This window comes from Cucurbita pepo, chromosome 4 (genome assembly GCF_057944985.1).
Source record: "Cucurbita pepo subsp. pepo isolate OVF chromosome 4, ASM5794498v1, whole genome shotgun sequence".
NCBI classification, from domain to species: domain Eukaryota; kingdom Viridiplantae; phylum Streptophyta; class Magnoliopsida; order Cucurbitales; family Cucurbitaceae; genus Cucurbita; species Cucurbita pepo.
The window spans coordinates 11,045,822-11,070,468 of record NC_141801.1 but is presented as its reverse complement, the minus strand read 5'-3'; the positions used below and the strand labels follow the sequence as shown (position 1 = coordinate 11,070,468).

At 37.1% G+C, this 24,647-nt stretch overlaps 4 protein-coding genes and 1 long non-coding RNA gene across 5 annotated transcripts; all 5 read left to right on the top strand.

The window, feature by feature from the left end:
• The first annotated feature begins 689 nt into the window (after positions 1-689).
• Positions 690-3,571, top strand: LOC111793741 (uncharacterized). Its single transcript, XM_023675767.2, has one exon. The coding sequence runs from the start codon at positions 819-821 to the stop codon at positions 3,174-3,176; it is 2,358 nt and encodes a 785-aa protein (XP_023531535.2). The 5' UTR covers positions 690-818; the 3' UTR covers positions 3,177-3,571.
• Positions 3,572-6,799: 3,228 nt separating this feature from the next.
• Positions 6,800-7,987, top strand: LOC111793726 (heavy metal-associated isoprenylated plant protein 45). Its single transcript, XM_023675746.2, has 3 exons — positions 6,800-7,434; positions 7,507-7,582; positions 7,656-7,987. The coding sequence occupies exons 1-3, from the start codon at positions 7,210-7,212 to the stop codon at positions 7,784-7,786; spliced, it is 432 nt and encodes a 143-aa protein (XP_023531514.1). The 5' UTR covers positions 6,800-7,209; the 3' UTR covers positions 7,787-7,987.
• Positions 7,988-8,125: 138 nt separating this feature from the next.
• LOC111793798 (uncharacterized) lies at positions 8,126-9,151 on the top strand. Its single transcript, XR_015420543.1, has 2 exons — positions 8,126-8,644; positions 8,963-9,151. It is a non-coding gene; the product is annotated as an uncharacterized LOC111793798 (long non-coding RNA).
• Positions 9,152-11,547: 2,396 nt separating this feature from the next.
• Positions 11,548-15,597, top strand: LOC111793108 (VIN3-like protein 1). The gene is made up of 4 exons (XM_023674842.2): positions 11,548-11,709; positions 12,792-13,421; positions 13,580-13,890; positions 13,993-15,597. Exons 2-4 carry the CDS (start codon positions 12,994-12,996, stop codon positions 15,183-15,185), a joined length of 1,932 nt encoding a protein of 643 aa, XP_023530610.2. The 5' UTR covers positions 11,548-11,709; positions 12,792-12,993; the 3' UTR covers positions 15,186-15,597.
• An 897-nt stretch (positions 15,598-16,494) lies between these two features.
• LOC111793109 (fe-S cluster assembly factor HCF101, chloroplastic-like) lies at positions 16,495-24,190 on the top strand. Its single transcript, XM_087122890.1, is given in 19 exon segments — positions 16,495-16,663; positions 16,751-16,876; positions 17,897-18,039; positions 18,123-18,173; positions 18,419-18,463; positions 18,465-18,575; positions 18,858-19,001; positions 19,073-19,215; positions 19,979-20,048; positions 20,368-20,463; positions 20,599-20,688; positions 20,771-20,792; positions 20,795-20,820; positions 20,923-21,046; positions 21,158-21,282; positions 22,076-22,198; positions 22,996-23,064; positions 23,529-23,643; positions 23,737-24,190. Coding segments are annotated over 18 exon segments (1,671 nt in total). The 5' UTR covers positions 16,495-16,596; the 3' UTR covers positions 23,625-23,643; positions 23,737-24,190.
• The last annotated feature ends 457 nt before the right edge of the window (positions 24,191-24,647 follow it).

The window sequence follows — 24,647 nt, the reverse complement described above, 5'->3', positions numbered from 1 at the left end:
TATTATATTATATTAGTGCACATATGAATACTAAAAAAAAAAACTTAAAAAATTAAATTAATATTTAAGATGTTTTACTTTTAAAAAATTAAATAAATAAAATAGTTTGATTAAGACGGGTCATGAATGATCAAAAACAAAACACAACTCACCAATCACTTTAACATTGATTCTTTTCCATCATTGATAAATAAATAAGCTAAGCGTTTGGACAGACTGTCGAATAAATAGGAATCAACTATCGACATTCGGGAATAAAATCTCCTTCGAATTTCAGTAGCACCAACAATAGTTACATACCTAAATTCTAATTATGTAATTCAATCAAAATCTATGAACGAATAATTAAATAAAAATTGATGTATAAAATATATAAAACCCATAAACTAGATGTACAAAAAAAAAAAATTAAAGCTTATTAAAAACTCATAAATTTGAACAAAAATTTAATTCTTATATAATTTTTTTCGTTAAACTTTATTGATGTCATGTGCTACACATGTTAACACATGAAAAACATTCTCATAGATGATTTCCAAAAAAAAAAAAAAAAAAAAAAAAAAAATATGCAACACTCATTAATATATGAAGAAATAAACTCATATTTGATAGACTAAGTTTTTTTTAGGGTAATAAAACAATAATTACAAAAATTATAACAGTGGTAAATAAAGAAACAGTGTGAGAGTGTGGGGGGCGGTTGAGCTGTTAAATAGCTGGCCTTGGCCTTGGCCTTCAAAATCCCCTACTAAAACCCACTCCCTTCTTTACTCCCTACTAACCCACATTTTTCTGCCCACTCAGATGCCTCATTCCAAATGAATTTCAACTCCATTTTAAACCTCTCACTCCTCCTCCTCCTCCTCCGCCTCGCCGCCGCCACCGTCGGCCATGGCACCCTCTCTGACGCCGAAGCTCTCTATATCCGGCAGCGTCAGCTTCTGTACTATCGAGATGAGTTCGGCGACCGTGGCGAGGAAGTTACCGTCGACCCATCTCTCGTTTTCGAAAACGAAAGGATCAGAAACGCCTACATTGCACTTCAGGCTTGGAAACTCGCCATTTTGTCCGACCCTCTGAATCAAACAGCTAATTGGGTCGGATCTGATGTCTGCACCTACACCGGCGTTTACTGTGCTCCCGCATTGGACAACCCCAACATTCGTACTGTCGCCGGCATCGATCTCAATCACGGCGACATTGCCGGATACCTCCCTGAGGAGCTCGGTTTGCTTGTGGATCTAGCATTGTTCCACATCAACTCCAACAGATTCTGCGGCACTGTTCCTCACAAATTCGACCGTCTCAAGTTGCTTTACGAGTTGGATCTCAGTAATAATCGGTTCGCCGGGAGGTTTCCCGATGTGGTTCTCAGGCTTCCGATTCTCAAGTTTTTGGATCTGAGGTTTAACGAATTTGAAGGCAGTGTACCCAGAGAGCTGTTTGATAAGGATTTAGACGCCATTTTTATTAACCATAATCGGTTTAGATTCGAACTGCCGGATAATTTTGGGAACTCGCCGGTGTCGGTGATTGTTGTGGCCAACAATAACTTCCATGGGTGTTTGCCTAAGAGCTTGGGCAACATGACGAGGCTGAATGAGATCATTATGATGAACAATGGACTAAATTCTTGCTTGCCGCCGGTAATTGGGGCGTTGAAGAACTTGACAGTGTTCGATGTTAGTTCAAATCAGTTGGTGGGGCCATTGCCGGAGACTTTTGGAGGGCTCGTGAGTTTGGAGCAACTCAATGTAGCTAATAATTTTCTTTCTGGGAACATTCCGGGGAGTATTTGCGATTTGCCCAAGCTTCAGAACTTTACGTTCTCGAATAACTTCTTTTCCGGTGAGCCGCCGGAGTGTTTGAGGGTTCCGGAGTTCAGTGATCGGAGGAATTGCTTACCGGGGCGGCCAATGCAGCGCCCAAGTGGGAAATGTAACTCGTTTTTGTCGAACCCTGTTGATTGTAATGCGTTTAAATGCGGCGGTTCTTCGTCTGTTACGCCTTCTTCTCCGTTTTCCCCTCCGGCTGTTTCGCCCTCTTCGCCTCCATCACCGGTGGCGCCGTCGTCTCCTCCGTCTTTCCCGTCACCAGTGGCGCCGTCATCACCTCCGTCGCCGTCTGAGTCTCCTGGTACACCGACGGAACCGCCATTGTCGCCCCATTTTCCTCCACTATCGCCACCGCCGTCGCCTTCATCTCCGACTACACCTACAACCCCCTCATCGCCGCCTCATTTTCCATCTCCATCTGCTCCGTCGCCTTCATCTCCGACTACACCTACAACCCCCTCATCGCCACCTCATTTTCCATCTCCATCTGCGCCGCCACCTTCATCACCGCATCAAGGTCCTTCTCCGCCGTCACTACCCTCACCTTCCTCGCCGCCTCTAGGTCATACTCCACCATCTGAACCCTCACAACCATCGCCACCTCACAGTCATACCCCCCCAACTCCACCTTCACCAACCAAACCCTCGCCATCATTACCGCCACAAGGCCACACTCCCCCTGGTCCTTCGCCGTCCGAGCCCTCACCATCATCGCCACCACAAGCCCATACTCCGCAATCTCCACCTTCACCGACTGAGCCCTCTCCTTCCTCGCCGCCATATGTCCACATTCCCCCGGCTGAGCCTTCTCCTCCTGGAATATCAGCACCGCCATTCCCAATTTACACTCCGCCTCCACCACATTTCCCTGATTTCCCTTCGCCGCCAAATACCCAACCTCCCGTCTACTGCCCACGATCCCCATATCCACCATCCCCTCCATCCTACTCCCCAAACCCACCTGATTCTCACTTCACCTCCCCCCCGCCGCCGCCACCTGTTTATTCCCCACCCCCTGTTCATACATCGCCGTCCCCTCTCCCCTGCACAAAACCTCCATCTCCCCCACCAGGTGCTCACTATTCAGAACCACCGCCTCCTCAGTCTTCAACACCGTCTTCCCCGATCCACTACAACTCCCCACCACCACCACCGGGGCAATATCAATCTCCTCCCTCACCTTCACCTCCGGTCAGCGTGTATCCGCGACTATCTCCCTCACCCCCACCTCCAGTGATTTACGAAAGCCCACCGCCGCCTCCAACTCCAGTATACGGTGGCCCACTGCCTCCAATCTACGGAGTTCCCTACGCCTCTCCTCCACCCCCACCCTTCTATTAATTATTTATCATCTCTCCGGCCAATTCTCCCAAAAATTCCCCACCTGCGATTTCCCCCATTGAGCTTCATTCCTGATCAAATCTTCTCCCTCTGGTCAATCCTCATCGGCCACGGAGAAACAATAATACAAACGTAAAACTCCATCCCATGTTGAAGAAACAGAGAGAAAGAAATTCTATATTTCTTTTCACATTGCTATGTAATTCATCGTTTTTTAGTCTCTGCAATAAAAATTAGTAGAATTTGCAGGGGAACCTTAAGCTTCTTATGTTGTTTCAGAGCGCAGAAATGTATGTATAGGGACGAACTCCATAATTCAACTAAAGCTGCACTCCTTTCTGTGCCTCTTTGGTTGTCGAGTTCTACTATTATTTCAATCCATATCTTATTTACTATTCCTTTTCGCTTTTCATTTGTTCTTTGAATTGGTGGATGCTCAACCAATCTTTTCGCTTAAACAACAGTCCAAATTTGGTCAAAGTAAGTCAAAATTTTCAGGAAGATGAACTTAACTTGGACGTTGGAGGTTCAAAATATAATTAGACAAAAACAGAGGACAGAAAGCAACGTGATCGGCGGACATTCAGATTGTGAAAAATCCGAAAAATTAATTAATAAATCATTTTTAAACTTGGAAAATTGTATATATATACACATAAATGGCTGAATCTAGGACCGAGGGCAGGCCACTGATTCCCAGTAACATGGAGCTGAATCTGAATTCCCCATCTCAAATACACCTAATTTTCAAATATATATATATATATATAGTTCAAACATATGGGGTTCTTTTTGTGATCCTCAACATTTGGAAGAACTGTAATAATTGCAAAAACTTTCTACCATTTATAATTTAGAATATTTTATTTTTGGGTATCCATTGTTCCCCATAAAATTTATGATAGATAGATATCGTAGTCATGTCACAAATGACTTCGAAAAAGTCAGAACTATTATATGTTGAATCTAGAAGAACGGATTACATCCTCAACATTTAGAAAAACTATAATAATTTATAGGTATCTGTTCACACATAAAATTTAATCATAGACTTTAATAAAATGATGAGTAAATAATGTAACCATGTCATAAGAGATATACAAGAAATCAGTATACTTAATTTTGATTTGAAGTCGTTTGATTTGAAAGACAAAGGTCTCTATCATTTTGGAAATTAGATTTTTTTTTTCTTTTTTGAAATATTTAAAATCAATGCGGTCCGTATTGGTATGGCACCAACAACATGACACTTGAAGTAGTTTTATTAATTGAATCGAATATTGTAAATAAAGTTGTACCCCCATGCCCCCCCTCTCTGCATTTAATATACACCATGTGCATTTTCCCTCGTTTTCCTATTCGTTTCTTTTCTTTTCATTTATTTATTCTTTTTTACGTTAAATCACGAATAATAATAATAATATCTTTAAACTTAAACAAAAACTAATGATTTTTATCCTTTAAAAATATTCTAAAAAATATCATTTTTCGTTAATTATGATTGGATGAATGATAAAGATAAAAAATCGTCTCTGATATGAAAGTTATTAATGAAATTTCATCGTTTTTACCCTTAAATAAAGATTCAACGCCACAAATTTCAGGTAATTAAAAGTTTTGAATTAACGTGTTTGGAAGCTAGAATGTAGGGTGATGTATTGAGTGTACATAATGATAATAATAATAATAATACAGTTAATTATGATAGTATGGAGAAATATAAGTTCGGAGATGGGTTAAATAATGATGTACATACGTGTTGAAACTTTGGTAATAATTGAATTGATTTCTACACTAAGAGTCGTGTAACATGCATGGCTGTGATTTAATTTAGAAATTCATTAAATTTTTAGGTACTTATTTCGTGGATATTGACAAGCTAGATTTCGATTATTGGCTATGTTTGCAAGTATGATCGGGCAACGAAAGGAAAAAACATAAATGGGATGGCCCATGCTTGTTACCATGGGGGAACTCACATGGGTTGCTTTAGTCTACGTACTTTTGTGTTCTCCCATGTCTCATATCTTTCTCTCGACTTACCCTCATCTTCGTGATTGTTTTTTTTAAGGTTGGAGATCTTTTTTTTTTCTCTCTAATAAATACGTTTTAAAATTATGAGATTGAAGACAATAATTAACGTAATATAGTAACATAGTTGAAACATACTGGGTATGAAAATTTGGTAGAGTGGTTCGAGATTTATTGCAACCCACCAAACAAAACCTAACCCGTGTTCCTTCAAGGAATTATGAAATTAATTGAGTTAGATAAAGATAAAGTTTTTGGTAGTGAATTATTTAAAGTCTTATTGTACTATATATTTAAAAACAAAATATTTCTTTTGTTCTTAAGCAACATTTATTCGATTTAATTTAGCTGGCAAAATAGGGGCAAGAGCCTAGCAATGCCAACTCACAGTTGGGGCATATCTGGATAATTATTCAACCATATCAATTTTATGTTCTTCCTTCTTATTAATTATGCTAAATTATTTTTTTATTTCAATTAATTAGTTTTATTTTCATTAATTAACCCTGATTTAGATATGAATGAGCAGTAACAGTCATAAAAAGAAAAAAAAAATATAATTATTTTGGAAAATTTATATTATGTCCGAATATAGAGGGCCAGGTCCATTGGGCCTCTCTATCATCGGACTTCCGAATCACTTGGGCCTCTCTATCACGACAAAGGAAACGGACGACACAAACTTTTTTAAAAAATTAATCCAATATTTTTCATCTATCATTTAATAATAACAATAATTTATTTTTATAAAATTAAGGTTATTATCGTTTGATGTATATATGTGTTTAAGCCATGGAAAAGGGCCCCACAGGAAAATGGTTTAGATTCTTGGACAAAAACACATACAATGCAACCCACGACATTTTGATCGGGTAGCATAAGATAACCCTAATTCTTAATTAATAAAAATTTGGTCACGCCACTCAAATATGTATATTAAATTAAATATTAGAATATAGTTTACACCACGCATAAGTGTACACGGTACTTACTACTCATTGCATAAAAAATTAATTGCCGAAATAAAATTAGGTAAGAGTAAGTATTTAATCAATTTTTCGATTGTATTGGGACATAAATTTAGTGTCCTTTCAGAACTGCATGAGGCTGAATGGACATTTCCCCATCAATATTAATTTTAAACGTTAATTAGGTATAAGTATTTAAATAAATTTTTAATTTTTAATTTTTAATCGTGAATTATATAAAAATAAAAATGGGATACAGTTAGTTGCAATAAATTCCAGCTGGCAAAACCAGAGTCCACTTTATCCAAACAGGGAACATGTTACATGCTGATGTTCCAATTATTTTAATTTAAAGACATTTTCCAACCAAGCTTTTCAATAATATTGTTTCAATACTCACGTGACACGCACGTGCATAACATGATCCATAAATCCCTCTCTACCCCTTTCCGCAGAGGTGAAACTTCCAAAAATGCCCCCCCGTACCCATTCCTCACATGGCCCAGAACCATAATTTAGGCAATATTATATATTTATAATATTAAAAATAAAACCAACAACTTTGGTTCAATAATTTAAAAGGTGATGAAGGAAAAAATTGAAGTGATGGGGGCGTCAATCCAATAATTGAAGCTCCTATCGTCTTCATCACTGCCACTATATTTATATAATATTTGATGAAGGACAAGAACAAGTCTGTCAGCTCGACAGTCCCGTCACCCGCAGGTTGGGCGGTGCCAAAACCCTCTGCTTTTTGCTTCCTTCCTGCTCTCCTATATTCAACGCCAACAATCATTTTATTGAATTATGTATTATAAATTTGGGGGCAGCCCAGGTGAGAGGCATTACAGATTTGGGTGCCTTTAAATTCCCGGATTTTGCTCTAAATACCAATACCGTAAAGGTTCCACCTTTTTTCCTACTTTAAATACACTTGCGCATTCCACCTGCCCCTCTCCCAAATTCTTCACTGACATAGCCATGGAGAGACTTGAAGGGTGTCCCTGAAATTTACCAAGATTCTTGTTGTGATCATGGGGAAGCTGCACAAGAAAATTTCAAAGGCGTTGGACTGTTTTAGTCTTAGTCTTGGTCCCTCCTCTTGTAGCTCAGGCTCTTGTTTTTGCATAAACTCCATGGAAGAGCAGGAAGATGAGTTTGATAAACTGCCCCTCATACCCTCTCACAAAGACCAGCTGCCCACGTTGAAGGACGTTGTCAATGGAAACCAGACCTTGGCCTTTCAACTCAAGCCCAAGGTAACTAATTTTTACCTTTATTACTGTTATTATCGTACATTTTGAAACAGGATTTGTGTTTTGGGTTTGCAGATGGTGACTCTAAGGGTATCCATGCACTGTAGAGGCTGTGCAAGAAAGGTGGAGAAACACATTTCAAAAATGGAAGGTAAAACACGACTCTTCATAATAGTATAATATTGTTCACTTCGAGCATAAATTTATTGTCGTTGAATGAACAGGAGTGAGCTCCTACACAATAGACTTGGAGACTAAGATGGTGATCATTATTGGGGACGTTCTGCCATTTGAAGTGGTGGAGAGTGTCTCTAAAGTCAAAAACGCACAGCTCTGGCAATCCTCGCTAGCTTGATCATTATTCCATATGAACAACACTATTATTAATTAAATGTGTACATCGTTGGAAGACAGAGGGATCGGAATTTGGCAGAGAATATTTTTTATTCTCACTAATTTTGTGTTTTTTTCTTTTGATTTCCGTATTCTATATGTTTATTCACCGGAAGTGGTGTGATTTATAGGAATTTAATGAAATTAAATTTGATGAACAGAATATATATTGCATTAAAATAAAATAAATAAGGAAGACAAATATAAAGAGAAATAATATAGAAAATGTAAATGGAAATATCAATGTTTTAGATGAAAAATAAATATATAATTTAATACGTAACCGATGAATGCCTTTTACTTTAATTTTTGGTTTTTTTTTTTTTTTTTTTTTTTTTTAGATAACATCTTAATTCCATTGACTTTGAATATTAAATACCAAATTGATTACAAAATAATATCTCTTCGCAACGACGTCGTTTAAGTGGTGAAAGTCATCGCGGTCAGAATTCAAGAGAGAACAGTTGTTCCTTAGCCACCACGACCTTGGATAACTCGAAAGACAAAGTAGAAAGAAAAAAGAAACTAGAGATTCGTGTAATCTGAAACAACTAAAATTTGATTCATGAAATCCATCTTCGTTCTCTTTCTCTTCTCAGCCCTTGTTTCTGTTTCGACCCAATCCACTGATTCAAAAGGCCCAACAATTCCGCCGTCCTCTGCCCACGCTCGATTACTGGAATTAAGTCCACCGGCGAGGATTCGGTGTTCGAGGTGGGGATGATCACCGCTAAGTATCCATCCAAGAGTTTCAACGACAGCCCTGTGTGTGAAGAGCGTCTGTCGGCTTCGTAACAGCTTCGGGTTTCTTCAATTCACTGTATTTCTGCTTCTTTTAAGGTTAATTCACTGACTTTTCAGGCATATAACATTCTTGTAATCTCCACTATATCTTATCTTTTACCAAGAATCTTTTAGCTGGAGTTTGTGTTGTGTTCCTTTAATGCTGTGATCTCAAGCTATCTTCATTACTGTTCATAAAGAAACAACTGAATTCTCTCATTTTGTCTGGTTTTTTATTCTATGCATTAAAGTAGATTCCTCAACTTTGTTTCTTTTGGTGTTAAATTTTTAAATTTCTTGACTTCTTAAAACTGCAGAATATATAATATTTAACTGCTGTTTCGTTCTTGTGCAGGCCTTTCATTCACTTCAAGCATAGATATGATATGAACTTACTGGATAATGCATATCATATTATCATCAATCTATGCTGCCTGTCCATCCGCCTGCTATTTGTATATATTACTTCTGCTTATTGCAACTCTTAGCTCTGGATTAACACTCTATTTGAATCATATTGGTTTGTTTAGTGCTTGATCATGAACTGATTTGTATTTCTACTCCCTCAAACTTTGCAACTTTGCTCTGCTATTCAAGTCAAACTTCCAAGCCTATTGCTAGTAGATATTGTCCGCTTTGACCCGTTACGTATCTCCGTCAAACTGACGGTTTTTAAAAGCTTATGTTAGGAGAGTTTTTCACACCTTCATAAATAATGTTTTATTCTCCTCTCCAACCGATATAATATCTCACAATCCACTCCCTTGAAGCTCCAGCATTCTCAATAGCCATTTATAATAACTCAAGACCATTGCTAATAGATATTGTCTGATTTGGTTTGTTATGTATTGTCGTTAGTCTTACGATTCTAAAACGCGTCCTTGAAAACAAAGTTTTCACACATTTATAAAGAAAGTAGAATCTTGTAGAATCTCACACTTATGGAATTGAAAAATTCGTCTATTTTTCATAAGAATTTAAGGGTTTGTTAATGTATGGTGGAAGGATAATACTGCAAAAGTAGAATCATGTCAATTCTAATGTGCATAAATCGTGCATAATCCAACCATAACTATAGGTCAATAATCTCTTCTTTTGTGATCTTATACTTGTACATTTTAAGAGAATGACGTAAAATATATTTTCAATTTCCCAGGAAACGAAAGAAGAAATATTTAAACATTCCCAAATCTTCCACTCCATTCATCCTCATAGCCATACTTGCATAGTGTGAAAAATTTGAAATTGCGTCCAACAACCTTTAGACATATTGGTGGGAAATCTAGTGAGTGAACCGACATGATCAAACTAAAACTTGACAGAAAAGACGTAACGTACAGTCTAGTACCCCTCACCTCCAATGCACTACGCAATTTGAAAACTATGGACATGCCGACATGTGGACACAATACATATTGTTGTTGTTGTAGCAGAAGTGGAGAGCCTGACTTACCAGATTCCCCTAAAAGCATATCTTCATTTCCCAATAACCCACCAAGACCAGACCCAACAAAGTTGTCGTAGGCAATTCATTTTACACGCCCCCCACAGCCAACACCAATTGAAGTGGAGTGGCACTGCCCTGGCCTCGTTGTCTGTGCCCCCTAATCCTATTGCTTGCCCTTCTAGCATTGCGCCTCTCTTTACTCATTACCCAATCAATCCCTCCCTCTAATCCATAATTACATGCCACTCTCTTCAAATACCACACCCAAACACATCTCACTATTTCAGATTGCCTTGTTGTCTATTTTCACCACTTTTATCTATCTATCTATCAATCAATCAATCAATCAATCATCCCCTTTACCTTTTTCCTTCATTTCAACTAAAACCCACCCACCCTTCTTACCTCCCTACCACTACTCTACACTTTCTTTTCTTCTTGACCCAACAATTATTTCATCAATTCATAATCTGAAGAGATTCTCGATCCAAAAATGAGTTAAATAATTATATAAATTTTGTCTGTTGACACTAGGACTTAATTTTGATAAGAAATATAGAGGGCATAGGTCTGAATTGAATGATAGTCACCAAAGTTAGGTTAAAGACAAAAAGAAATTAAATGGGTTCATTTAATTTGGTCCACCACAATTAGAAAACGCCGCAAAAACACGCCTCTCATTTCTCAACCCGGCGTTTAAAGTGGGGGAGTTTTTCATTCTTCAATTTCCGCCCACCGATTTTTGTAAGTTCGCATTTAAATTGCCCAATAAGGTCCGGAACTGATGGATGATGATTACAGGGAATGCACCAAAATTGTTCAATTTTTACGTTATAAAAAGCTTTCTCGTGGATTATCTTATCTGTATTAAATCATATTAAAATTTTGATCTTTAGAAAATGGCTAATAAATTTTAAAGTTTTTAATTTTGTGTGTAAACTTAATTTAGTCCAATAATTCATTGAAGATTCTGTATTGCAAAAACCGAGTCTTTCTTTAAAATTAAGGCGACGTGATTGGGGAATTTTCTAATTCAATTTCGTGTAATTAATGATTAAGAGTGATGAGGTGTCACGAGATTCAAAAGTCGTCTGATCGGACGGTCGTTATTTGATCTGGCTAAGCAGCAGCAGTGGCGAGGGAGATGCTGGTGGTGATGAGACTGGTTTTTTTTTGTCTTTCGCTTTGGGTTCCAAAACAAACATGATAAAAGCGAAAATATAATAATAATAATAAAACAATTTGGAATTGAAAATAACGTTTTACTGATGGAAAGTGGAAACTCACGCGCCGAAAAAGTGCGAGTGGGTTTCACTACCCAATTGTAAATCAACGCAGTGGCTAAGTACTTTATATGCTCGCTCGTCACAAAAACTTCGTTCCTATTAGAAGGAGCATTTTTCACGCGCTTCTCTTGTTCGTGTTTTCCACGCTCGGTCTCCAGGTTCCATAACGTGAACATCTCGTACAAGCCTTTTCTCCCCTCTCCCTTTCGAAGCCAACTAACACCTTCGTAGACTCTTTCTCTGTCTGTCTCTCTCTCTCTTCTTCTTCTTCTTCTTCTTCTTCTTTCTCTCTCTAGCTTCATGCTTGCGCAGAACAAATTATTCGGTTTCGGCGCATCGAAGCCCTAGATTCGTCCCCATTCTTCGCCGGTACGTCCCGAATATTTCTCTTTTATTTATATCGTTTCTTTGGGGCTGTTTCTGTGGCAGATCCATTGATTTTCGAGCTTCCTTCTTGGTGCTGTTCTTTTTTTCTTTTTCTTTCTGTTTTTCTATCCGTATTGTGTTAGTATTCCGCAGCGCTACTATATATGTTTTTCTGTTTAATTCGCTGTAATCAGTATATTTGCTGCTGGCCTTTTATTGGTTCTTCAAGATTCGCACAATGTGTTTGTGAAAATTTCTGAAGCGTTATTTTCAACTTTTACTTCACTGCTGGTGGCTTCCCGTATTTTTGTTTTTGGGTTATTGTTGTCATATCGTATAAAGTGGTGGGGGAGAATGTTTGATGAAGGTAATGCCAATTGTCATGGTAATTCAACAGTGATTTTCGAGGGAATGGTGGAAAAGAGATTATTTTTTCTCTTCTGTTTATTTTTTCCTCTGGGAACTTGACTGAAATCGTTTCTTCTGTATTGCTGAATCAATGATTTACATATTTGTCAATCAATTTCGGGAAAATCATAAGCTACATTTGGGAGGGAAAGTGTTGAGAAAAAGATGGAGTCGTTTGAGAGTTTCCTCCTGCATACGCATAGATTGAAAGTTCATCTGCTTTTATTTTCTTATTTTTCCCTTGGACTTTATGAAGATTAGCTTGCATTTTATTGTTATGATGAAGATCTTGTGACTTGGTTTCACGCTCTAATGGAGTATACATATATGGACGAAAAAATAGGCAATTTGTTATATCTCTACTCTATTGCGCTCAAAATTATAGCATATTCTGACGTATATTATAAGATTAGTACTATATTAATTGGTTGCCATTTATTCTCCAATTCCTTTTCACTGAATGGCACTAAGGAATCACTTGCCTTGCGAATTTGGTAAGAAAGATTATGAATTATTTTGTTTTTCTGCGTTGTTTGTCTTTTGTTAGTGCTATTATATGAGTCAATATTCTCTTTCCAACCATGACCGAAAGAAATTAAGCTTACATTGACATGATCATGTATATGAATTCATGTTATTTTATTGCCATGTGTAACTTGTTTATATTTTCTATCCAGTTTTGGCGTTCAAAGCCCTGGTACGTAGAGATGCAGAGAAAATGAGCTGTTCGGTGATGGTTGAACAGGTCTAGAACTGTTCTCTAGGTTTCCAAAATGATGACGAATGATGAATTTGTTCAACATTCTGATCATGTCTTAACGAGGAGAAGCTGAACTTAATCATTCTAGTAGTTAAATTTCAGAACTTTCAAAGGTTAGAATGGTTAAGAAACTGGGGATGAAGAAAGCTTCATCCAGTTTAAATAATCGGTCTGCTAGTAGGAAGTCGTACAGGAAGATAGATAACCCGGCTCGAGTTCCAACAGCTCCTGAGAAATCTCTACAGTCTGGAATCTCAAGTACATGGGTATGCAAAAATTCTGCTTGTAGGGCTGTTTTGTCAGTAGATGATACATTTTGCAAGAGATGCTCTTGCTGTATCTGTCACTTATTTGATGACAACAAGGACCCTAGTCTCTGGCTGGTGTGCTCTACTGAATCTGGACAGAGAGATTCCTGTGGATTATCTTGCCATATTGAGTGTGCCTTGCAGCGTGAGAAGGTGGGGGTTGTTGATCTTGGTCAATTAATGCAGCTAGATGGTAGTTATTGCTGTGCTTCTTGTGGCAAAGTTTCTGGGATACTAGAGTAAGTAATTTTCCTGTTCAATATTTCCTTTAATTCTCATATTTTGCATAATTGTGGGCTCTCAAGCCGCGGAGAGGTGTTGTTGCATGGTTTATATTTATTCCAGCAATCTTATTCTAGCTATGGCCTGATTGGATTGTAAAATTCTTTACTGGCAGATGTTGGAAGAAGCAACTAGCCATAGCAAGAGATGCACGCCGTGTTGATGTTCTCTGTTACAGGATTTATTTAGGTTATAGGCTCCTTGAAAGGACTTCAAGGTTTAAGGAACTGCACGAAATTATTCAAGATGCAAAGGCCAAGCTAGAAACAGAAGTGGGTCCAGTAAATGGGATTTCCGCCAAGATGGCTCGAGGTATTGTCTGCAGGCTATCTGTTGGCGGGGATGTGCAGAAGCTTTGCTCATTCGCAGTTGAAAAAGCAGATCAATGGCTCGCTGGAGTGTCTAATACAAATCTGAACTGCAGAGGTTTAATCCATGACCATCATGTTTCTTGCTCCAACTATTGTCTATAAATCTCATTAGCTTTTCTGTTGTTTATATCTTTTCCCATAATTTCATTTTTGACAGATGATTCATTTCCGGCTGCTTGCAAGCTTCTATTTGAGGAGATAAAATCTTCTTCCATTGTGATAACTTTAGTTGAAATCTCGAATTCATCGTCTAATGAGACTAAGGGCTACAAGCTTTGGTATAGTAAAAGTAGAGAAGAAACATACACAGAAGAACCTATTTGTGTATTTCCTAGAGATCAGAGAAGGATTTTGATATCCAATCTACAACCTTGCACCGAATACATGTTCAGAATTGTTTCATATTCAGAGAATGGTGACGTTGGTCACTCTGAGGCCAAGTGTTTTACCCAGAGCGTGGAAATAATTCACAACTCTCATTCTCCCGCCCCTTCAAATCACAGGAAAGAAAGTCCTGTTACTGAAGAAAGCTGTATCCGCAAGAAGGGTCCAGATGATACAACCATTATCTGTTCGTCCTCAGGATTTCAAGTACGAGATCTTGGAAAGATTCTGGAACTTGCTAGGGCTCAAGGAGAAGGTTGTCTTGAGAGCCTTTGCTGTGCTGATGTAAAAAATTGTTGTAGAGTGCAGATCGGTGTCAAGCCAGAAACTCCGGAAGAAGAGCAGCTTCCTCCTGTTTCTCGTGGACTTGATTTAAATGTAGTTTCAGTACCTGATCTGAATGAAGAACTAACTCCTCCTTTTGAGTGTTTTAGGGATGAAGGTAACGGCTGCACTCTGCAGCAGGCTGTTGAGGCAGATGAAGATGCTGCCTCCCATGACATAGAGAAAAATGGCTTGGCAAGATCACACGGTAGTGATGATTCTCAGATCTGGACTTGTGGACCAAATGGCGAGGTGCCGGCTGTTGATTCCCTTACAGGGTTGTACAGGAAAAGGGCAGCTAGCACAAGCGAAGATCCGAATGACTGTGACAGCACTTTAATAAATGGATCGCCGCTCCCATTATCAAATGGTTCATGTTTCTTGGACGAGAACTTCGAGTATTGTGTTAAGATAATTCGATGGCTAGAATGTGAAGGTCACATTAAACAGGAATTTAGATTGAAACTTCTAACATGGTTTAGCTTGAGATCAACAGAGCAAGAACGTAGGGTAGTCAGCACCTTTATCCAAACACTCATTGATGAACCCAGTAGCTTGGCTGGACAGTTAGTTGACTCCTTTTCTGATATCATATCCAGCAAGAAGCCACGAAATGGGTTCTGTAGTAAGCTTTGGCATTAGATTAGTATACTCATGATGCAGAAATCACCGTTAACTCGTACTTATCTTACCTTACCATTTCTCTGCTACTCTCTCCTCTAATTAGTCTGCCGTTATTTGTACAGGCATTTTTTTCTTGATCACTGTCATCAAGTGATTCATTTATATCTCGGACAATGTGATCCGGGTTATGTTAAAGGAATTGGATGCTGATTGCAGAGACAGATTACTCAATTTTTCATAGAATGTAACAATTGGTGGTGGCCGGTACCTGGTAGGGGGCATCAACTATTTCTCAAGTTGTACTTGGTATCGGTGAGGATAATTTGTATTTTAGCTATCATATTGGCATTGCCTTCTTCCAATACAAAGAAGGTAACTGAAATTAACCTTGAATTTTCATGATTTAATGTCATCTTGTTTACTCGTTTCATTATCATAGCTTATTCTTCTAAAGGTGTTTGGTATGAAATGGTTTGGTGGACTTCTAGAACCTCTTGAATGGCAGGAAAACAGTAACAATAATAATAGTGTCATCTCGGGGAAATTTATGAAACTTTCTCTTGGTTAGTTTCCTAGGGAGGACATTGAAGGAAAGTTGAATAAATTTGCAAACAAATAGAGATGGAAAGGACAAGGGCTGTCAAGTAAATGAGTATATCTGAAAGGAAATTGTTTGGATTGAACATTTCAGTATGGGGTAATTAGACAAGGACATATCAACCATTTTGAAAGTGTCTAGAGAGAGACAACCAATTGTGCACGATTTTAGGTACCGACTTAAATTGTTTGGAAGGAACTTATATTAAGTACCTACATTAATACATGCATACAACTAGGTATAATACACGGATATGACTAAGAAGCTCCGATCGAATACGATACACAAATTCAACTTGACATAGATATAGTGAAACGTCGTTTAAAGGAAAAGAAATCTTAGATATGATCATTTTAAAAAATATATATTATTTTTATGCACAATTAAACTAATAATTTGTACTTAGAGTTGTTTAAAAAACAACATATTAAAAAATAACTAAAACTCATATTCAAGCACATCCTATTAAAAATAGATAAATGTAATTTTTCACAGCTTTACCTTTTTCTTTTTATTATAAATTTTTTTTTTCTTTAGATACAAAACTATACTATTTACGACATACATTTAATTTTTTATAACTAGACTATCCACATAATCGGTAATTAAGAATAAAGATATATTGAAATTACCAAATAATGTGAAGGCTACACGTGGAATAAATAAATAAACAACTCAGAAGTTGCAAAACTGTGAAACGACGTCGTTGCAGGGAAATCGGGTGGATTAGGAACAAGATTACATGGGAACCGCGAGAGAAGGAAGTTGAGAGTTCATTCACAACTTGTCCCGCCACACTGAGACCACTTTTCGCTTCCATTTGCTCTCAAAATGCTTCTTCATTCTCCATCATCGCCATGCCTCTCATTCAAGATCATCAACGCTCAATCCAAATCAGGTAAGTTTCTATGCGCTGTTTTTGCCAAATTCAGTTCGTTTTGTTGAATAATCTTCTAGTCTCTGAATCTTTTACTCTATTCCTCAGATAATGTTCTTCTCCTCTCGGCTTTGAAGTCTTTGGCTCATAACCAAAGAATGGAAATGCCGATTTCCAAGGTACGTGGAAGGTTCATTCCGAGTTCAGTCACTAGAAATGCTGCTTCTACTGAAGGTAAGTTCGAGTTGATTGTTTTGTTTTACTGTTGTGTTAAATCCACTTGTGAAAGTGTAATATATCCATTGGTTAATGTAGAGAGGTTTTGTTGAGTTTTTCGTATCTTTTCCAGATTGTAAACTCCTACTGAATTTGGATATTCGTTGTGGTATTGGAATCCCGAGACACTTGAATTTGATTAGTTGGAAATTTTGTTTTGCTCGGTGAAATTGCATTACAGGTAAGAAGCAGAATCTTACTAGAGTTGTGTATTAGGCGTGGCACGTGCGAATAGTACATTAAAAAAAAAAGTTGTGTATTAATTTATCTTCACGATTTTTGGTTTAGCATATTTTAAGTTGTTTATAGTAACTTATTGCAACTTGTAACTGAAAGGTTCTAAATATAGATTTTCATTTAAAAAGTCGTTCCTTATTGCTTCAGAATTAATTTCTAAATATGGCTGTTGAATTAAGGAAAAAAAAGGTTTACCTATTTCGAAAGAAAAAATATATCATGGAAGATTGGGGATAGAACTGATAAAAGACTGTATACAAATAATTATATGGATTGATTCATTCAGTTGTCAATATTTAATGGCGAATTTATGCTGAGAGGAGAAAACCAGGCCATCACATAACATTTTAACTTGATTAAAGATGGGTCAAAAAAAGCTTGTAATCTAAATTTGTTGAGGAACAAATTAATGTCGTGGTAGCGCGCCTTACATCTGAGATTTGGCTAAAAGTGCTTTCACACTATATATGAAGTCCAGCATATCAGCTGTGCACCAACCAATATTCGTGGTTATATCGTAGAAGGATTTCATATTTGTATGTTAGCAAAACGAAGTAGTTGTCGGATCAGTCATCAAACAATCAAGTTAGTACGAGGGTAGGTTGTTTTAGCTTCAAGGCATTTCTTTAAAACGAATTTGTTTTTGTTATCATTTTATACCACATTAACAATTCGCTGGAATATTTGTTTCATCAATCATATTATTACAGGATTACATCTTCTGTTTTCTGTAAATTGTAGCTGGTGCTTCTGTTATGTTCACTGATACGGCTGATGCTGATGTATTAAAAGCCTTATCACAAATTATCGACCCAGACTCTGGAACAGATATTGTCTCATGTGGTTTCGTGAAAGATCTTCACATCGATGAGACTTTAGGAGAGGTTTAATGAGAACATGGAATTGACAGTTTTTTATGTGATGTCTCCTTGTTTTTAATTAAATTTGATGGCTTGTTGGATTACAGGTTTCTTTCCGGTTAGAGCTCACTACACCAGCTTGTCCAGTCAAGGACATGGTAAATGACCCAATCGCGTTGTTTGAACAAGAACTGACATGTTTGGAAGGGTAGACTTTTTGTTTTTAACCACAAGTTTCTTACAAATGTAACTGAGTTTTTTTCTTCCACCATGGTTCTTTCCATGATTTTTGCATGTAGATGTGCTGCAGCAATTTCATTTGTTTGATATTTAATTTTGCCCATTTCTATTATGCGTTGCTTGAATGTCATAATTAAAGGTAATAATACACATTGCATGTCAGTTTGAACAGAGGGCTAATGAGGTAGTTGCAGCACTTCCTTGGGTTAAAAAATGTGAACGTGACAATGTCAGCACAACCAGCAAAGCCTATATATGCTGGGGAACTTCCACATGGGTTGCAGAGAATTTCAAAGATTGTGGCAGTTTCTAGTTGTAAGGTAGGCTACCCATTGTCATCTCTTTTCAACTCAACTCGATCGATTATCTTTCGAAGTGTAGATCATTAATTTCCAAGATTGGCTTCTTTGCTGGAAAATGTTTGTTGCATATATTCTTAAAATTTCATGTTATATCTATAGACATTGTGGAACACTGTCATCTATTGTCTTTTCATCCGAGGGGAAAGATGTTGCTACTGATTTGGTGTCGTTTTCTGCATCAGGAAATTCATTATTTTCTCTTCTTCTTTCCTGTTAAAGAATAACTAACCATTTATGCAGGGAGGTGTAGGTAAATCGACTGTAGCAGTAAATCTGGCGTATACTTTGGCTGGTATGGGTGCTAGAGTTGGTATTTTTGATGCTGATGTTTATGGACCAAGTTTGCCCACTATGGTTTCCCCTGAAAACAGACTGCTAAAAATGGTAATCTTTCAACATTTCAATCAAAACTTTCTCAGTCAGTGACGGTAAATTATAAATATCTATTTCTACAGAATCCAGAGACGAGAACCATTCTTCCAACTGAATACTTGGGAGTCAAGTTGGTATCTTTCGGATTTGCAGGACAAGGTCGTGCCATAATGCGAGGTCCAATGGTTTCTGGTGTTATTAGCCAGCTACTGACTACCACTGAATGGTTTTGTGCTCTTGGTAAACAAATTAAAAGTCTGGAATATATTAGTAAGAAAGCATATTTGTACTGCATGTCTCAAGCTAGCACTTAACCCTTGTACTATAGTAAATTTAATTATTTGATATATTTTCATCACATTTCTACTATTTTCCTCAAATAAGTGCTACTAAGACTGATGAAGAAAGAAACAAGACGAAATGTTCTGCATGTTTCCTCTCATGCTCGAACAAGTATATATTTAAAGTTCAAATTAAAGACCCATGATTTTCTAATGTACAAACGTATAAAGTAGTAAGGCCGGCACTCCTTTTGGTTTAGTTTAATCGTTAGATGGTTTTGAAGAACCCAACGTATTATGTTTTAAACTTATCCCGCGGGTTACATTTCATATACCAGTTTACTCTGTTGGAGCTCCTTTGCATAACCAGAAAAAAAGCGAGGGTTTGATTGAACCACCTATTTTTTTATTTTTAAATACCGATCTAATAAGCACATTTAAATACCGACCTATTTAGCATGTTATTGTCGGTTTATTCCTCGTCTACATTACCAAAGGACGAGAGAGACATCTACTAGATTTTCTTTGCTTATGAGGCCTTAGGAGCTTACATATATTGTATTCTCCTGGTAGTTTTCATGATTATGATCTGAACACAAGAGTTTGAACTTTTTTTATACACCTTATCTTAGAAGAACGAGTGGCTACCTATTATCAGTGTAAGAACACGTAGCCATTTTAAAATCTAATCAGCTGTAAATAATGTAGGGGTGAGTTGGATTACCTAGTTATCGACATGCCCCCTGGAACTGGTGATATTCAACTTACCCTTTGTCAGGTTTGTTCGTATTTTTTAACCCTTCTACTCGATATAATATTTCAAGCCTGTTTCCAATAAGCATGTTAGAGTTCGTTGAAAACGTGTTTTCCTGTTCTTTGATGAATTAGATTCTTCAGTCTTTACTCTTCTTCTTTGTAATACAATCTTCCTTTGTATCTTATTGCTGCTTTATTTTCCATTCTTGTTTTCATTGGAGAATACTTACGTTATTGTAGAGAGGCTTTCCAATCAGCAAATTACTGCTTACCTTTTTACATCTCGAAACATAGTTGATTCCATTATTTATTATTGGTGATCTGATTGAAAACATATTCAGGTGGTCCCATTAACTGCTGCTGTTATTGTGACTACACCCCAAAAATTAGCATTCATTGATGTTGCAAAAGGAGTTCGCATGTTTTCAAAACTGAAGGTTTGAAATTTCTGATGAAAATTTAATTGAATGTCATTGTGTAAATATTGCTTATTTTGGAATCCATGAAAGAACAGACAAAAGGTTCTGATGATCAGACAGACTCTTGACTTTAATATACGACTCTTACTCTAGGTACCCTGTGTTACCGTGGTCGAGAACATGTGCCACTTTGATTCTGATGGAAAACGTTATTATCCATTTGGTAGAGGTTCAGGTTCCCAGGCACGTAGCATATCCTGATAATTCTTTTGAAGATAGAAAGTTTTTATTCAATTATAGCTAAGAAGTAGTGTGTCAATTGCAGGTTGTCCAGCAGTTTGGAATTCCTTGTTTGATCTTCCCATTAGACCAACTGTACGTTTGATGATAAATCTCTTGGCGACCTTTCCAAGTGTACATTGACTTAATTTAGATTTTTATGCAATCACATCAAAGTTTGTTCTTTATTCTGGATAGCTATCAGCATCAGGAGATAGTGGGATACCTGAAGCGGTGGCTGATCCTCAAGGTGAAGTCTCCCAGACATTTCAGGATCTTGGGGTTTGTGTCGTGCAACAGTGTGCCAAGATCCGGCAACAAGGTATTCTGTTTTCACCTTCTAAAAGTGCTGGTATCGTAATTAGGTTTTCTTTATATATTGCTCATGCCACAAAATGAATGCTGATTTTCAATAAATTTTTCTAAATGCCAGTATCAACAGCTGTTACCTACGACAGAACGATCCAAGCAATCAGGGTGAAGGTACCTGATTCTGATGAAGAATTCCTTCTGCATCCTGCAACCGTGAGACGAAATGACCGCTCTGCCCAGAGTGTGGTATGTTCATACAGTGTTTTGTAATTGGTTTTGGTTTATTCCTTTGATTATTTCCTAAATGCAACCATTACATTCCTACACTTGGCAATCGTACCTAGATAATTAGATGCTTTAGTAATGTAGTGCTATAACTGGCACTTGAAACATCTTAGTAAAACTTTTTGGTAAAATATCATGCGTGTAAAGATAGGTTGCTCTTATTGGTGGCAGAAGCTAGTGGGGCTAGAGACTTTTGTATGGCAGGCCAAATTTTTATCAGCATGTAAACAAGTTTTCTTCGTACATATTTATTCGTTGTTTATATTAAAAAATTTATTCTGACGTTGCTCTACTCATTTCTTGAAATCTCAGACGCCATTTGAAATTCAACAAAGTCGGGGCTGGCTAGTCAATTTCATGCTCGTCATTTTACATCAGCTAGCTAGTACACAAGAGTTTAGGGGGTAGAAAATTTTGAACTGTAATCAGGCTATTAACCTAGCGCCTCCACAGCCATGACTGCATGGGTCATCACATGTAGGTGTGAAGAGTATTCTAGTCATTGAGACTTGGTTGATAGTAGCAATAAATAAATGGCATGATTATTAATGGCAGCCAAAAATTTCTACTTGATCATTTAATTCAATTTATCAAAGAAAACGATATCTTTTCGTGTGGGAAGAGAACATTGATCGGGCTTCTTTCTTGGTTGATTAATGTCATTATTAGGATATTTCTATTAAGTGATTGACATTATGACTGATTATTTCTCGGCCTAAGATTTGACGGTTTTGATTTTTTTCCCCCAAAACAGGACGAATGGACAGGTGAGCAAAAACTGCAATACGGTGATATTCCAGAAGACATTCAACCCGAGGAAATCAAGCCCATGGGAAACTATGCTGTGACAATTACCGGGCCCAACGGATTTAACCAGGTGAGCAGAATTGCATTTGGATTGATAATTGGCAAGATCAAGTCCATAGTATTGATGGTTAGGGAGGGGGCCGTTTTCTTTTTCCTCTTTCTTTCTTGGGTAATATATGGAATCATTAAAAAGGAAAAAAAAAAAAAAAAAAAAAAAAAAAGTCAGAGGGGAGGATAAGCCATTCTCCCAAAGGCCGAGCTAAACAAAATGGGGCTTTTCTGCGTTGGAAGCTTGTTAACTGATATGCAAATATGAAAGAAAGAAGTCAGCGCAATAACTAACCTTATCTCTATCTTCAAGTGGGAAGAACACACAGAAAAAGATCTCTCGCAATGTAACGTATACCTAACACTGATGCCACAAATAAATGCGAAGGGTACTGACTGGCTTCCGAACCAACTATTTTAAAATCTGGGGACCGGTAGCTAGACTGATTACTGTCTATGTATGACCTGTGCTATTGGAAAATTCTAAATGTGTTTCTTTGAAACTTCCCCTCCCATTGGGCATGGCCGTTGGGGATCATGCAATAACAAAAATATTAAGTAGAAGAACAGTTAAAAAGCAGGTAGGGACACGAAAACGCATTAAAGCTTCTATTGTCTGTTTTGTTTACTTTTCTTGTGTCTATGTTTTTGGTAAGAAACTTTCTTCTGTCTATCAAGCAGAAAGAGAGTTTGGTTCAAATTAATAATGAATCAAGTCATTTCAAATTTGTAGGCTGCTAAAAATTACCGTCCTAGTTGAAAGAAATCTATTCTGCGTTTTATAAAGAAGTTCTAATATAAACCTTATTGACCGTGTAGATTGCTCCCTATGATCAACTGCAAATGATGGAGAGGTTAGTTAATGTTCCTCAGCTAACTCCTGCACAGGTAAATTACAGAATTCCTAAATTTTGTGTTTATGCAAGACTTTTCTAATGATGCCTAAATTGTTGTAATATACTGTTTCTTGTTGGGGCTTCCTTCCCTGCAGGCAGCATAGAGTTCAAACAAATAAATAGATTAGGCTATGAAAAATCAGGATTATTGAATTAAAAGCATCCCACTTTGGATGGAGTTGGACATAGAAATCCCTTTTAGAGTTATTTGTCATGAAATGGATGCTTAAAAGCAGTGGAAATGGTGAAATATCAATCTTGAGCATGTAAATTAGAGAAAACTTTCTGTTTCTTTTGAATTTGTTCTCTGGTAGCATCTTCTATGGTTCATAAAACTCTTCTTGAAGTGTAGAAAGAATCAAACCACCGATTTCTTTGCCGAGATTGGTTAGATTTCTTGCAGTTCTGACTGGGATAAATTAAATTATATAAACTAAGCTTTTCATTTACGAACAGAAAAGTCATCAACGTCCCTGTCCCTTCAAAAACTCTAATGGAGAAGAAGCATGGATGGAGACAAGAATACCTCGTGGGGAATTTGTGAGAAGTTGATTCTTCCCAACCCAAGAAGGTTTTTTCTTTCTTTCTTTCTTTTTTTTTTTTTTTTTTTTTTTTTTTTGAATTTATCTAGATATGACCAATTCAATATAAATATATAAAGTAGGTGAACATGCGCATAGCAAACAATTAAGAACCGGCCTAATAAATGAGGAGAGGAGCATGGTAGCAGATATATTTGAAAAGAAGCTAAGTGTTTTATAGAACCCACAAAAGCGAAGGGGGGAAGGAAGGATGCTTGCGTTGCTCAACCGTTCAAATTTTGTCTTAAGAATGAGGAGGCTGTCCATTTCCGCCATTAAAGGCGAGCTTTTTTCAGCTTTTAAAGTTCAAACAAACGGATTGTCCAAAACCACACCAATCATGTTCAAACAACTCCCTCTCTTCTCTTATCTCTTTCCGCTGCTGATCCAACGACCCCACTTTAACGTTTCTCTTATATCTCACCTTTTGGCTTTAATTGTGTGCTTACGAGACAACTAATATGACAATAGTATATATATATATGTGTGTGTGTATTTAATGACTAGACAAAAGGCCATAATCAAAGTTTTGTTGAAGATTTAGTGTAGGATTAGGTAATGTGTGTGTATATATATATTGGTAAGTGGAGTAGGTTATGTGTGGATGAGTTTTTATAGCATTAAAACCATTTTCAGGCTTTTTAGAGAAAAGCTGAAAAAAAGTAAGAAAATGGCCTTTTCCGTTCTTTCCAATTGCAAGGAAAAGGGGGATGATTTCACTATGCACGTGCATATTATTTTATTTCTTTTGACTTTTGGCACAACTTTTTGGCCAAAAACCTTTTGGTATATGATATTATTATCATGCATTGATTTTCTTTTCCAAGGAACAATTTCAGTTATAAGCTTTAACTTAACTTCATTCCATTAAATGAATCATTATATTTTTTTTACCCTTTTAAGATCAGTTTTTCACATTTTAGCAACAAAAAAAAAAAAAGAATCATTTTTATAAGGATAAAAATGCTTGTTAATTAATGTCATGATCAATCAT

Bases quoted from the DNA above. Each gene is read 5' to 3' on its own strand.
- LOC111793741 (XM_023675767.2), top strand. From the start codon at position 819: ATGAATTTCAACTCCATTTTAAACCTCTCACTCCTCCTCCTCCTCCTC.
- LOC111793726 (XM_023675746.2), top strand. From the start codon at position 7,210: ATGGGGAAGCTGCACAAGAAAATTTCAAAGGCGTTGGACTGTTTTAGT. The intron at 7,435-7,506 runs GTAACTAATTTT...TTGGGTTTGCAG, and splicing joins CCTTTCAACTCAAGCCCAAG to ATGGTGACTCTAAGGGTATC. The intron at 7,583-7,655 runs GTAAAACACGAC...TTGAATGAACAG, and splicing joins ACACATTTCAAAAATGGAAG to GAGTGAGCTCCTACACAATA.
- LOC111793108 (XM_023674842.2), top strand. From the start codon at position 12,994: ATGGTTAAGAAACTGGGGATGAAGAAAGCTTCATCCAGTTTAAATAAT. The intron at 13,422-13,579 runs GTAAGTAATTTT...CTTTACTGGCAG, and splicing joins AAAGTTTCTGGGATACTAGA to ATGTTGGAAGAAGCAACTAG. The intron at 13,891-13,992 runs GTTTAATCCATG...CATTTTTGACAG, and splicing joins TACAAATCTGAACTGCAGAG to ATGATTCATTTCCGGCTGCT.